The following is a 14,245-nucleotide window of genomic DNA, read 5'->3' as shown; positions in this document are numbered from 1 at the left end:
AGACATCAAGAACTTCGACGCAGAGTATGGGAACTACTATTTTAACGCAAGACAGCCTAACATGCGAGCTCTGCACCATGACACACAATGCATACACGTCCCCCTTGCACGGCATCTCCCACCTGGCCAGCAATATTGTTTGCTTTTTCTGGAAAAGGCTAGACATCATTCCAAGACAAGGATGAGACATAGCATGGCGTAACCTCGTGTAGGTGTCCCTCCGCAAGGAATGCACGTTCAAATCATAATCAAATCAAATTACACTCGATCCTCCAGGATTTAACCACAATTAAAAAAAAAAAGACTAGTTAGCTTGTTCAGTTTAGGAATCCACACTCTCCACCGCAAGTCTCACCCAATGCATACACTAAAGCAGTGGTCCAGTTAGGGCAAAGGCATGCAGCAAGGACCAAAGCATCGTCGCGCAAACGATTGGCCTCGGCGGAGTTACTTTAATAAATTATAATTATACTTGTAATTATGCTTCAGACCAATAGAGTTTGCCAGGGTTAGTTCTGACTGCAGCACTCGGAGGTTTTCTTGCGCTGACACTGGTAGCACTTTTTCTTTTCTTTTCTTTTGCGTCCTGCCTGCGGCATTTCTTGGATCTTCTCCCTTCTTTGGAGAAAATTGTTTGCTTCTCTCTTTTGTTGTGTGTTCTGTGACCTCCCTTTTCTTTTCTTTTTCTTGTTTCTTTTCGACTTGGGTATTAATCCCCAACCCTATGGACTGGTCATGAGAGAGGAAAAGAAACATTCCGACACCGTGGCGCACGCCATCCCAACCCACCGAGCCGACGATGCAGCCGAATACCTGGAGGGACATGCCGGGGTGGCAGACACCCAGGATGTAGACATAAGCGCATTGCGTCGCAAGATCGATTACCGCATTATCCCGTTCATGTTCTGTTGCTACGTGCTGCAGTTTCTGGATAAAGTGATGCTGAACGTGTGTTTTGTCCTATTATCCCTTGTTTGACCCTAGCAATCAGGTCAAGAGGAGAGAACTAAATGCGGTTTTGCTATAGTATGCTGCGGTTATGGGGATAAAGAAAGATCTCGGGTTAGTGGGCAATGATTTCTCGAATACGGCGACGTGGTTCTTTATTGCGTATTTGATTGCGGAGGTTCCTAATGGTTTGTATATCTATCTATCTATCTTTGCTTTTATCTATCCCCGCTACTCTGTCATGGAGGATAGAGTTGTTTCATTTGAATGCGATGACTGACAGGGACTGGGAAAAGTGTATCTTCTCCAAAAGACCCCCGCTGCGAAGTGGCTCGGCCTGAATGTTACCCTCTGGGGTGTTGCGGCAGCTGCCTCTGCTGGCGCCCATGATTATCGGAGCTTACTCGTTTCGCGGATCTTCCTTGGTATCTTCGAGGCCACCATCGGACCCTCGTTGATGCTTCTCAGTAGCCAATTCTACACGCGCAGCGAACAGGCCCCGCGGTTCACCTTCTGGTACCTCGGACTAGGCGTGGCGCAGATCATCGGGGGCATCATCTCGTTTGGGTTTCAGCAGGTGCATCACTCGTTTGCCGGGTGGAGGATTATGTTTCTTGTCTTGGGACTTGTGACGATGCTGGTCGGGGTGCTGACGATGTTTTTCATTCCCGATACGCCGATGAAGGCGCGGTGGTTGAGCGAGCGCGAAAAGGTGGCGTTGTTGCGCCATGTCAGTGTGAATCAGACCGGCGTGTGGAGTAGTCAGATCGATATGAGACAGATCTGGGAGGCGGTTGGGGATGTGCAGTTGTGGTTGTTAACCTTGACTACCATTTGCGTAAGTCACTTCGCTATGCATTGTCCACCAGAGGAGGCAGTGAGTGCTGACAAGATATACGATAGACGTCTGTATCCTCCGGCGTGGTCACGACATACTCGGCAACCCTAATCAACGGCTTCGGGTTTACGCCTCCGCACTCGGCACTCCTTAATACACCCTCGGGCATCGTCAGTATCTTCTTTACGTTGGCCGTCGGCATCGGTATCCGTAGGATTTCCCACCGCTGGGCTTGGTTCATCTTCTGCACTATTCCCGGCATCACCGGGGGCGCGCTTATGTCGTTCCTGCCGAAGCATAACAAGGCCGGTGTCTTGATTGGCATTTACCTTGTCAATGCGATTGTCGCTACGCTGCCCATTCTCTACCAGTGGACGATGGCGAACTGTGCCGGACACACGAAGCGCGCGTTCTCCAGTGCGCTCGTGGCTGGCTCGTTCTCCGTGGGCAATATCATCGGTCCGCAGACCTTCCAAGCGAGGGATGCGCCAGAGTATCGCCCGGCGAAGATCGCCGTGTTGGCCACGCAGGCAGCGGCGGGCACCCTGGCGTTTGTGTTGTTTTTGTATTATGTATGGGAGAATCGGAGGCGTGCGAGCACTGCGGATGAAGGCGAGGAAGAGGTGATTGATGAGACGAAGTGGGCTGGGTTGACTGATAAGGAGAACCGATGGTTTCGGTATGTGTATTAGGGCTGTCTGGACGATCTGGGTGCTGTCGGGGAGGACTTGTGATTCAAAATTAAGAATGATGTATATAGCAGACGTATATAAGAAGTATAAAAGTGCACGAGTCAATGGGAATATAGTAGTAATCAAACATCAATCTCATTAACTCATGGAAGATGCTTTTTCATTAAAAAGTAGTAATGTCGAGCGCCCAACATCGCAATGCGCTCAAGGACCCTTAGTGTATATGTTACATGAAAGTCTCCCAACACATTAAGCAAGAGAAAATACACGGTCTAATAAAGAGCTTCTATCAAGTAGATAGCTCCGAAGACCAAGAAAGCCACAGCGCCGCCGAGAGTCACTATGATCAAGTAAGCGGATATTCACAGAAATAGAAGAATCGCTGAAACACTTACCGACTCGCATGCTGACGCGACCTGCAATAGCACTTCCGCCGATCACTGCTGCAGCGGTGCAGAGCCCGTGCCCAGAGATCGCACCGACCGTCACCCACCAGTAATCTTGTCCCGCGGCCATCGCGATGGTCGCGATTTGACTGCGGTCACCCCATTCACCAAGGAAGGTCATGACGAACGTTTGAACCCATGCAGGGCTGAGAAGAAGCGAGAAAAGATTGTTCATGCCAGAGAGCATGTCATCCAGGCGACGACCCCGCGAGGGGGAAGATCCCCGGGACGAAGAAGAAGAAAGGCTCTCGGGCGGCGAAGGCAGACGGTTGCCCGCCGAACGAGACTTGCCGCGTCCAGCACGGCCTGATTCCAGAGAGTGAGGGGTCACAGATGAGCGACGACGAGTCCTACGCAGTTGCTCCTGTTCCTTTTCCTCAAGTTCCATCTCGACCTCCTTCATCTCCTCGCCAACACCTTCGTCGGGCGACATCTCTCGGCCTTCCTTCAGCATCTTCAGTCCAAACGCGAAAAACAGGATGGCGGCCAAGAACTTGGTCATAGACTTGGGGATCAGTGTCGGAACGGCGTGTCCGAGAATGGCTGACAAAACGGTCATGACAAAAAGCGCGGCGAAGGCGGCAGAGAAAACCAGGAGACGTGGGTGACGCATAGCCATCAAGGCAGCCACCAAAAATGTCTTGTCGCCAATCTCGGAGACCACAATCATAGTAAACGAGGCAAGGAGCGAGTGCAACACATCCACAGGCTCTTCAGGTGTACCAGGGATCTGGCCGGTAGAGCCCTTTGGAGTATTGAGGCCAAGGGGGTCATCGTTCACGGACGGCGGGGATTTGGGATGAGGGATGTCGTGTGGTTTCTCAGGCAAATCGGCGGGTTTCTACAAATTGAGTCAGCTGTTGTACACACGCCAAACCTAGTCAAGATGGTAATTTACCTCAACGACGCCCATTTTGGAATCAGAGGTCTTGCCTTCCTTGTCCTCGGACGCAGGAGCCTTCTGCTGTTCACTATGAGGTAAGGGAGGGGCCTCCTTCGGGCGATCTGGCACTTTCTCGCCTGAATCTGTGCTGCCCTTCTGCTTCTCCGACACTCCGCCCTCTGTTCCACGCGTGCCCTCCTTCGGACCTGTCCGGTGCGGATCATCCATGACCCCATCGTTGGAGTGAGGAATTGGTTTGCCGTCGGGGCCCGTATGCTCCGCGGACTTGGTGTCCGCCTGCTCCTCCGTCTTCGCGGTGCCTGTCTTCTTACGATCCCTTTCCGCATTGGTCTCGACCCAAGGACCAGCATGAGGCCGGCCATCTTTGCCGTCAACCGGGGCGTCCAGCGTCCCTTTTGGGGAGACTTTGGGGGCCGCGAGTCCGTCTACGGCGGCATTGGAGACTGTAGTATCGCGCTCTGCAACGGTAGGATTGAGCGAGCTCGCCGGATTCGGGGCGAAGTCTGTCAGGGCCGTCGCGATGGCAGGGAGGAGAAAGAGGAGAAACGGCGACGAGAGGTGCTGAACCTTCATGGTGATAATGCGGCTGTAAATTCTCTAAAACAGAGTCGAAATTAAAAGAAGTTCACGGGCTGCAGCCCATGAATGAGCAATGGTACAGTCGCAAGGTAGAAGGCGAATTCAGGACGCTATGATCGACGACGATCCGTTGATGCTAAAGCCACGACAGCAGATTGTAAGCGGATTATTATGGCGACGCGGAAAGATCGTAGCAGCGACGAGACTTCGGGATCAAAACGAAGGAATGAAACAAGAGAAACAAATTAGTAGCGAGAAGACCTCATAAAAAAGAAGAACAGGAGAACAGGCGCAGGACAAGAAATTCCGATGAAATTAGCAAAAGGCTGGGTTGACCGCAAAGGGAAAGGGGCAATCGCCCCGTCACGTGGCGGCGTCCGCTTGCGGTACGCTTTATCACACGTGACCACATACGCAGACAAACCATGCAAATTGTCCCCATTCGGCAGCCAGGCCTGATTGGTTGATCAACCGTTGTCCTTCTAGAAGCTTTTCTTTCATTTTTTATATTGATCTTTCGATATGAGATGGTAAAAACGCAAGGACATGAAATTTAAGAGACCGACTTGAAACGGCTGATCGTCAGTAGGACTCGTCATGTTCCCGTTAGCTTAATCTACGTTCCACTATTTTTATCCTGCCAAGAGCGTCCGCTCCACTGCATTACACATCGGCTCTTTCTCATTGGAATAGCACAAGGTCATTGGGATAGGGGTGGCCGATAGTGACAACTCGCTTGCTCAACATGACAGTCACTCTTAAAAAGGCGTATCTGGAATGCATCACAGTCCATCCCAATAGTGTATCAGCCGCGATGAGCAAGACACGCCTGTCTATTTTTCGAGTCGAAGTTTCAGGTACATCGAGTCCGAGAAGGTCCTTCCTATTTACTTGAAAGGAGAGATTATCCCATCATTGTTCCTGGTGACCTGCGAAAATCCGGTGGACCAGAGGGTTTTGGAGAGATTTACGTAACAATATCGTTGATAACTTCCCTTGTCGTGCATATAAAACGCCCAGCGTGAATGAAGACGGCTTATTTGCCTCTTTCCCTTTCTTTGAATAGTATGCTGCATCGCAATGAGCTAGCCCATAACGAGTTCAACAGACAGCGCTCCATCCGAAATAAACATAGTTGAATGATATCACAGATATAAAACTCAACCAGTATATACACCGCTCCTAATCTCCAGAAGAGCACCCATCATCGTCCCTAGCAGTATCCAGCGTGTCTAGGAGCAGTTGGTTCCACCATATACGAAAGTTCCATCGGAGTTTTCGCAACCACAGGTGCCGTCCTTAGGGCTCTTGATGCATCCGGTTCCGACACCGGATGACTCTCCGTTGTCACTGTACGACAACACTTATCAGTATCCGATGCCTCCCAACAAGCGTATATATCTATATTCATAGAGAAGATGATAACTTACTTCCAGAAGAAAGTCCAGCAATCCTCATTGGATTCCGTCATCTCTGCGTCCGTGGGCGCAGTGCACGTGTAGGCCTTGCATGTTCCATAAGGAGCACCGTGAGAGGAATCATATTGGTGGTCGGTGGTGAACACGGCGAAGGTTTGTGTCCCTTTTGTTTCCTTTAACATGGATCCAGGTAGGGAGATAATTAGAAAAGCCGAAGAAGGAACGTACCAGAAGTTCTCGTGTTGTGAGAGCACTCAGCAGCCTGTATGGCAGTGGACGTCTTGGCGGCTGTTTACTTGTGTGAGTATTACAATAGCCTCGCATGAGAAAGCTACGTACGGTCGCAGTTGAGTGTGCCAGGGCACTTGCCCTTAGTGTTCGATGAGGCCGGGGAGAGGGTGGCGGCCGCCAAAGTGGCGCCGAAGACAAGAGTGACCAGGGATTTAGCAGAGACCATCTTGGTGGTTTGTTGTCAGAGTGGGCTACTGGGCAGGAGAATCATAAGAATGGGTGTAGCACTTTTATATCTGGGGTTAATAGAATGTTTGTATTGCTGTCGCGAAGTCCTGTCTATTAAACTAAGTCATCGTGAAACTACGGGGTGATCCGTTTCACGAAAGTGGATCGCATCGGTCGTTCTAGAATTGGGTGAAATCCCGAAGGTCTCCCGGGAGACTCGAGTCAGGAGAGCTTGTTTTAATTAAAGAAGGTCCACTTTGTTTTACTTATGAGACTGCAGGCTTTTGGGGCATTGTACTCAGCCCACGCCGGAGTAAACGCAGTGAGGAGTTCGACACAAGTTGGTAAGTAGACTGTACTTGATATGTCAATTGACGCGGGAAAGATAACTACTAGAGGTACGTAGAATAGTACATGTATACTTGATGTAGAGTAGAATTCCCGAAAGATAGAGTTAAGGATTAACATGACGAATACCACCGAACTTATGCCCTAGATCACGGCTAGTCAAGTGCCGTAGCATCAGATCTATTCGAAGGCTGACGTCTTCTACTCTGTAGACCGCTACCCCATACGGCCTATCTTTCGTCGATGATTAGACTAGCCAGAAAGAAGTCTTTCATGCAGAAAGTGTTTCAAATGTGAACAGCGCTAGCAAATTGTTGGGATGTTATTGGCAGAGCACAGCGATCTTAGTCCACAACACCCATGTTTGAGCCGTTATGTTTTCGGGACGTAACACTTCATACGCATTGAGTGTCTAGCATAGGAGGGAAGAATTAAATGGGAGATTAACTAACATAGATTTAGCATCTCGGGTCGTTTGTCCGAGGGATGCTCCTTTGCCATTGCAGGAGAGGAGGGGATTTGGCAATTCCTTTAATGGTGTGAGCTGAAAACGCCGACAGACCTGTGATAGCTATAATTCACTCTCCCTGTGGACGTACATAATCAGAGTGAAAGGGCCAATATACATACGGCACACATCTTAACAGGTGCTCTAGGCACTGGCCTGGAAGTTGTGGCATAATCACCATGTCCACCACATGATGGCGCTACGAGGTCGATTTCCGCCAAAAGCTCTTCTAACCCCGAACAAGTTTATATGCGCTTGTTCATGTACAGTTCTGATAGTCTTGGTGGATCTTGTTCATTTCACCTGTTCCATGTACCATCCGTTCCTTCCCATGTGTCCGTAAAGAGAGTGAGTATAGCAGCTACGCGACGCGAAAAGAGACTAGTAACATTGTAGTAATGTCTATTATACATTATTGTAAGGGTATAATATCTAATTTTCCACCTTGCCCTGATTTAACTACAAGAGAGTCGAGAGTACATGCGATATAGCGCACTATATCATCAATTCAGTTTTCGAGCAACCTCGACCTGTACACCGAAATGAAGTTTATCAGCAGTTTATGCATCGGCAGTCCAATCCTGCGCCTGTTTCCTCCATTTACCAGCAAACCTCCACTGAATCAAAGGCCCAATCAAGGCCACAAGTTGTACAGCGACACATATCGTAAACGCCACCCCAACACCAACACCATTGACCATGGGCATGATGAAACTGGTACCACCAGCAGCAAACAGACATCTCGCGAGGTTAAGACTGGCACTCGCCGCCGCACTTCTATCAGGAAAGATATCGACTAGATAAGTCATAATAACAGACTGGGTAGAGACAGCCGTCCAGCCCGTGATAAAAGTAGAAACGATAGAAACAGCGATATGGACACGATCGGGATACTGAATTGTCCAACCGAAGAGAATAATCGAGAGGCATTGTAAGATTGAGAACACAGGAACGAGTCGAAGACGAGCCTTTTCAATCGGGAAGTCATCTTCACTGTCAGATCCATCATTCGCAGCCTCAGCGTGAAGCGAAGTTTCGTAGTTTTCCTTGACTCGTTGGTAGTCCATGTTTAGGATTTTGCCTGTCACTAGGGTTCCGATCATGGAGCCTACGCCGTTGGCTATGAAGGTGAGGCCGATTTGGGTTTCACCGAGACCGTAGCGGTCTTTGAAAAGCGAGGACATCGCGGTGATGCTCATTTGCCAGACGGCGTAGTAGACGGCCAGGAAGAGGATGATGGGGGCTGCGTGCTTGGTTATGAGCATTCGGAGGGGACCAGTGAGATCGATGCGTTTCCTTGCTGCTGGGCGAGAGGCATCTGAGTCGTCTTCTAATTTCCATTGTGCTTTGGTCGTTCTTTGGTAGATGTTCAACGGATATCTGGTCAATGGGTTCGATGGCGTTGTGCTTCCGTTGGCAACAACTGATCGGAGGGTTTCGGGTAAGAGAGCAATGAGCAGGACCAAGAAAACGCCGCAGTAGATGGTGAGGAACCAAAAGACTGAATGCCATCCTAATGATCCAGCTAGGGCGCCTCCAATCACTGGTCCTACAGCAACAGGAACGAGTAGCCCTGCTTGAAAGATTCCCATGAAACCACCGCGCTCGGCGCGTGTACTGATATCGCCAATCACACCGGAGCCAATGGCAATCGTACTGGCGCTACCTGTGCTCTGAAGGCATCGCAGAACAATAACTGTAGCATAATTCTTACTCAGCGCCAAACCAATGCACGCGCCCAGAAATACAATGAATGTACAGATGTAGGCGATTCGACGCCCCTTTACATCTGACACTGGACCCCACAGACTCGGTGCTAGCCCCTGGAAGATAAGGTATGAAGTAACTGTCAAGTTAACAAGTTCGAGCGAAACACCGAGATCATCTGCAATGGTTGGTAGAGCTGGGAAGTAGATATTTGACGCGAAACCTGAGACTGTTGTAGATGTTAGTCGGCATATTTTTTTGTGACAGAGTGATTCTCAAACTTACAGGTCGCAGCAGTGGAAACAATCGCAATGATTAACCATTTTTGTCGTTTATCGAAGATGCTGTAAGGTGCATCCGGAACTGGCGGTGACGTTGTCGCAGCATTAGTCTGCAATTGGTCTGCCGTACCCTGAGTAGGCGTGGTGTCTTTCATAGTTGGTGATGGTGATCTGTCAGTAATAATTTGGATTGTTTAAGCTATGGGTATATGAAGTTAAGGTGGTAGTTAGAGGACGTTGTTATATAATATGAATCATGGCAAATGGTGTTCATTCCTACCACCGAATCTGAGATCGGAATTCCGAATAGACGCCTCGGAGTTGAGAATCTCAACTCTGTTAGGGCAAAAATCCCAGCAACAGTAGCTTTATATACTCCGTGAATACAAGTCTACGACAACCTCTCTTGGCTCCCGCTACGATCTATTCTTCCCACCTCGGACGGACTCGTCACAGATCGGCTGCAAACACAAGTCCGCGGCGTGATGAAAAGCAAGCAAGCTCTTGGAGGTTTGTCATAGCTCTGCGAAAGAAGTCACTGCGAGATTGGCTGAGTCGGAAAAATAGGACCATCGTGTATATCAAATAAGTCTGAAATGCGGCAAACAGGAACTCGTCATTATATCTGTCGCGTGATTCGTACAAGCTAGACATTTCTCGCTGCAGAGCACTAACGGTAGTATCCTCACTCCCTGGGAGTGGATTTGCACATATTCGAACCAAGCTCAAGCATGTACCAAGCGGTGATGCTGTAGTTTGGGCCATGACTTGCTTAGAATGAATGAATGGCAGGATCCCGCGGCCCTGTACCGCGGCATCTGTGTAGGACTTCAATACCCGGAAGATAAAGGCCGCAATCCCAGCTGGATACTCCTTCACTGTCTGTCCAGGAATAGGCATATATGCATTCAACCAGCGGTTACTGATTTCATCCGGGTTGATGGGACAGACTAATTCAAGGTCCGAAAAGTCGAGATTTTCAGGATCGTCAGATATGGCAGGGAGCCCATCTCCCACTGAATACGGTGGTATCGGTTGATTCGCGCACGGGGTATTGATCAGGCCTGCATCGAAACCAACTCGGTTGACATGCTGTCTGCCGTGTCTATCATAAGAGTGTCGTTCGAAGCGATGAGCTTTGCTGTCGGGAACAAGCTCGGGTATACATTGCGTGACAGTCTGGATTTCGCGTGCAGCTCTCTGAATAATAGAAGAATGGCCATGACTATGAATTAAACGGTCGGTTACGGTAGCACTAGCACTGTCACTGGTGCCTGCCACCAGCAGCTCGCCCTCAGAGCTCGGAAACGAAGCATCGGATAACGAAGATGGACTGTGTAGTTGCCCTTCGCCAACAACAAAGCTCTGCCTAGCAGGACTACCAGGAGTTGTTGTTGTGTGTGGGTAAACGCATGGCAGACCCCGTTGCCGACACCTACCACAAGGTCCAGTTGTGCGATCGCGATCACATCTTGCTTTGGCATTTGAGCATTGCTGGCAAGCTTTCTGATGAGAAGTAGAATACCTCGAACTTCTCATAGCTACAAGGTATTCGGAGGAGATGTAAGACGCTGGTTAAGAGGCTCCGAATCAGTGCCTGCGAGGGTCATCTGGGCGGAGTGACGCGTATTTCGATGGGAACGAACCATTCTGCTTCACCAGTGAGGTGCGTGCATAGCTAGACGTCCAATAATTAGGCTATAACAGGCCAATGAACTTTTGATTGACTAGGTGAATGATCAAAACAGTGCATTTTCTCCCGCTCGTGGCAAGCACGACCCTCGGAATTCCGGTGCCTTTGGTACCAACTCCGGCGGCACGGAATCTCCACCTTGCGCAAATGCTACAGTGGCTCTTTCATACACCTTATATGAACATTGAATAGTCAATAGCGGCGGAAACTATCCATAATACGGTATGAACGACTTCCTGAGTGGCTTGCCTGCCCTGGAACATGAATCAGGAGGCATGACGATGACGCACCAAATGCTGAGGAATCTCATTAAACTAAGTTTCAGCTACGTTTTTGAAGATGTGGCATAGTTTGTTCTTCACCAGGTAACTGGACTTCCACTCAGTGTTAAAGTTACTTAATACAAGGATTAGGCCAGAGTACGTTGAAGGCGGGAGATAGGACGTTCACTGCAGACATCATTAACCTAGTATCAAACAGAAGGTAGGCTGATAGCAATAGCTAGTTAGTTCTCGGGACTGCAATCCAGGTATAGAGCCAGAAAACTAATCACCGTGAGCAATAATCATGATGATCCATGCAGATGAATAGAGGGTATATGATATGTCGGGCGGACACTGATTAATTCAGGAAATCATTCAATATGAATATGTAAGGGTCATGAGGTGGCGCTTGTGAGCTCACATTCATCTACGTAGCATAGAAAGGACATATGAGTCCAGCTACCAGGACAAAGGCTTCCATAGATGAAGTTACGAATTACTTCCACATATCTCGTGTTACTAGGCTGCACTTCTCCCTCAAATCGAATGCCACCATCACAAACAGCAATCCTTCACAATGCGATTCGAAATACCTATCCTCGTCGCTCTCACCGCTGGTGGAAGTATAGTCTCCGCCATTAAGCTTCCTTTGACCTACTGCGTCCAGGTAATCCCCGAGGTTATCAGTGGCCTCAACCCGGACAGAATCTATGAACACGCAAGAACCAAAGTATGTAGCGCCGGATGCGTAGTCAAGGTGTCCGACTACCAGAGCAAAGGGCGTGAAATGGGCATACAGATTATCGACGAGCAGTCAAAGGAGATGGGCGCTCCTGAACTGAGCTCGGAGTATACCAAAGTACTCGATTCCATTTACAACACGGCTTTGGAAAAGTGTGAAGCTAAGCAGCTTGGAGAGACCAACATTTGCGATGTGGACCCTGCGCAAGGAAGAAAGATCGGGCAATGCGTGAAGCGCAACATGTTGAGCATTGTGTTCGACCAACCTGAGGCCTTTTGGTCGATTCTCACGACAAAGTGTGAGGAGCAGTACCGGTTCTTTTCCAATGAAGATTTGTGGGAGATAAAGTTTCCACAGTACCTGGAGAAGTTTGCTAGAGAACGATGCTGAGGTAGGCGGTCCTTGTCGATGTGAATAGAAGACGATGAAGCTGACCGAGAGACCGAAGGTTATTATCGAGAGAAGAAAATTGTGGTGGATACGACCAGAAAGATATAATTACAAGACAATTTAGTCGTGGCATCAGTGAATCGGAGGCACTCATTCTGATTGAATAGGACATAGAGCTTAGATCTATCTCAACCCAAGTAGCGAGGGAATCAGAAAGACTAATAGGAAATCCAACCGCTCTATAACTAGATGATTAATTTTCAATTCAAAAAGAAATGACTTAAGTAAGGAGGATTGTATCTACTCTCAATAACTTAGGTGCGATCTACGGCACCTGACAGATTATATATAATGTGAAGAAGCATGGATTATGGTCCCCTGCTTGTTACATTGTACCCAGTTAATAGAGGATATTCCCGAGCTCTCCTTCCAATCTGCCTGAGTATAGCAGCAAGGATGATAGGTACAGTCCTAGATCATGTCCAATGACAACATCTAATTAGGAGGAAGGTAAGGCGCATGAACGAGCATATATTGAGCGCCATGCAGCCAATAGTTGCCACTTCAGCTACTCCACATGCCAGCTCACATTCCGGGTTTGCTTTTTCTGAGCTGAACCCTTACATATCCATAGATTAATCTGTTGCTCAGCCTGAAAATTATTAATCACGCGCTAATGGGGTATGATCTGCGATAGCTTTGTATCCTGTCCGTGTGAGGTGACACGTGCGCCCGGTTCAATGTTCAAAACTCAGTCACGCTGCAATATAAGAACAACACCAGTGAGTCTTGCCGCTCCACTGCCCTAACATCACAAACAGATCTACAAGCACCTACCTCTTCCCTGTTTTGGCTTAACAATGGAAAAGCCAATATCCTGCCAAAAGATACTCGGCGAGATTGTCAGTCTCATCTCTTTGCAGTACGCCAATGTTCTCGTGAACTCCCATCCCCAGGTAGCACAGGGGGTGCACAACCACAGCTACTTTCGATCCGATCCCATGACCAGAGTTTACTACACTCTACTCTACGTTTATGGCGTGATTGGAACACCGGAAGAGAGGGATTATGTGAGCAAAATGGTCAACAAGGCCCATCGCGGAGTGAGGGGACGAAACTACAATGCAATGGATCCCAAGCAGCAGCTCTGGGTTGCTAGTTGCTTCTTCGTCGCAAGCTTAACTGTACAAGAGACATTCTTCGGATTGTTGGATGATCAATCTAAAGAGGTTCTCTACAAAGATGCAACCCGATTTGGCACATCCCTTCAGGTGCCTCTGGAAATGTGGCCAGAAAACGTTAATGAATTTTGGGAATATTGGAACCATGAGATTCACCATTTTGAAGTTACCTCTGCAGTGCTCCATGTTACGCAGGATGTTCTATATCCTCACAACATACCCTTATGGTTATTGTTTGTCCCGCCTATTGCGCGCATCTTTACGATCCATTGGCTTCCCAAGGCGTGTCGAGCGAGGTATGGGCTCCGGAGTACATGGGTCACATGCGTGGCTTATTGTATTTTTGTGTTTATCATTCGGTGGGTTTATCCACTGTTGCCTGAGTTTTTGAGGCATTGCCATGTTTACTATGTGAAGAGAGAGTTACGGAGATATCTAAAATAGGTTGAGGTTATGTTCACAAGATACCACTTCCCCCAATCCGATCTGTGCGTCTAAGAAATCATGCAAGAGTGGATTACTAGACAACACGAATGAAGCTCGTATTGAGGAATACAATATCCCGATCTGTTGAATCTGACTTGTGGCTCTAATCCTGCTGCCTGCACGCCCAGCATTCCACAACATTTACGAACCAGACAGACTAATGAATCAAAGATGGTTATTGTTGATCCTACCACGCATAGAAAGGTTATTGGTCGGGTCATGCTGCCACTGCCGTGTTAATGACGGTATAAGGTTAGAAAGACTGATGCCTGACGGAACCTCCGCTCTAATTTAAATAGTACTACTCGATCTACCTGACCTGTAATGCTTCGATATAGAAAACCTGAATTTTGAAGGTTAGA

At 48.5% G+C, this 14,245-nt stretch overlaps 7 protein-coding genes across 7 annotated transcripts; 3 read left to right on the top strand and 4 right to left on the bottom strand.

The window, feature by feature from the left end:
* Positions 1 to 463: 463 nt before the first annotated feature.
* F9C07_2286520 (permease of the major facilitator superfamily) lies at positions 464 to 2,613 on the top strand. Its single transcript, XM_041293695.2, has 5 exons — positions 464 to 508; positions 559 to 948; positions 1,028 to 1,136; positions 1,245 to 1,786; positions 1,852 to 2,613. The coding sequence occupies exons 2-5, from the start codon at positions 736 to 738 to the stop codon at positions 2,476 to 2,478; spliced, it is 1,491 nt and encodes a 496-aa protein (XP_041148870.1). The 5' UTR covers positions 464 to 508; positions 559 to 735; the 3' UTR covers positions 2,479 to 2,613.
* On the bottom strand, positions 2,614 to 4,914 carry F9C07_2286519 (uncharacterized protein). Its single transcript, XM_041293703.2, has 3 exons — positions 3,823 to 4,914; positions 2,874 to 3,765; positions 2,614 to 2,818 (listed from the first exon to the last, which is right to left on the bottom strand). Exons 1-3 carry the CDS (start codon positions 4,399 to 4,401, stop codon positions 2,751 to 2,753), a joined length of 1,539 nt encoding a protein of 512 aa, XP_041148871.1. The 5' UTR covers positions 4,402 to 4,914; the 3' UTR covers positions 2,614 to 2,750.
* A 919-nt stretch (positions 4,915 to 5,833) lies between these two features.
* On the bottom strand, positions 5,834 to 6,282 carry F9C07_11870 (uncharacterized protein; the record flags this gene model as incomplete). The annotated part of the gene is made up of 3 exons (XM_041293704.2): positions 5,834 to 5,988; positions 6,054 to 6,113; positions 6,165 to 6,282. The coding sequence occupies 3 exons, from the start codon at positions 6,280 to 6,282 to the stop codon at positions 5,834 to 5,836; spliced, it is 333 nt and encodes a 110-aa protein (XP_041148872.2).
* A 1,418-nt stretch (positions 6,283 to 7,700) lies between these two features.
* On the bottom strand, positions 7,701 to 9,283 carry F9C07_11871 (putative MFS multidrug transporter; the record flags this gene model as incomplete). Its single annotated transcript, XM_041293705.1, has 2 exons — positions 7,701 to 9,076; positions 9,133 to 9,283. The coding sequence occupies 2 exons, from the start codon at positions 9,281 to 9,283 to the stop codon at positions 7,701 to 7,703; spliced, it is 1,527 nt and encodes a 508-aa protein (XP_041148873.1).
* A 295-nt stretch (positions 9,284 to 9,578) lies between these two features.
* F9C07_2074150 (uncharacterized protein) lies at positions 9,579 to 10,612 on the bottom strand (the record flags this gene model as incomplete). The annotated part of the gene is made up of 2 exons (XM_071508797.1): positions 9,579 to 10,493; positions 10,568 to 10,612. The coding sequence occupies 2 exons, from the start codon at positions 10,610 to 10,612 to the stop codon at positions 9,579 to 9,581; spliced, it is 960 nt and encodes a 319-aa protein (XP_071367932.1).
* An 857-nt stretch (positions 10,613 to 11,469) lies between these two features.
* On the top strand, positions 11,470 to 12,516 carry F9C07_2286516 (uncharacterized protein). The gene is made up of 2 exons (XM_041286763.2): positions 11,470 to 12,217; positions 12,275 to 12,516. Exon 1 carries the CDS (start codon positions 11,662 to 11,664, stop codon positions 12,214 to 12,216), a length of 555 nt encoding a protein of 184 aa, XP_041148875.1. The 5' UTR covers positions 11,470 to 11,661; the 3' UTR covers position 12,217; positions 12,275 to 12,516.
* Positions 12,517 to 12,658: 142 nt separating this feature from the next.
* On the top strand, positions 12,659 to 14,045 carry F9C07_1801915 (uncharacterized protein). Its single transcript, XM_071508395.1, has one exon. It carries the CDS (start codon positions 13,077 to 13,079, stop codon positions 13,839 to 13,841), a length of 765 nt encoding a protein of 254 aa, XP_071367931.1. The 5' UTR covers positions 12,659 to 13,076; the 3' UTR covers positions 13,842 to 14,045.
* Positions 14,046 to 14,245: the final 200 nt, after the last annotated feature.

Source organism: Aspergillus flavus, chromosome 6, assembly GCF_009017415.1.
Source record: "Aspergillus flavus chromosome 6, complete sequence".
NCBI lineage: Eukaryota > Fungi > Ascomycota > Eurotiomycetes > Eurotiales > Aspergillaceae > Aspergillus > Aspergillus flavus.
Note: the sequence above shows the minus strand (reverse complement) of the source record. Positions and strands in the feature narration are given on the sequence as shown.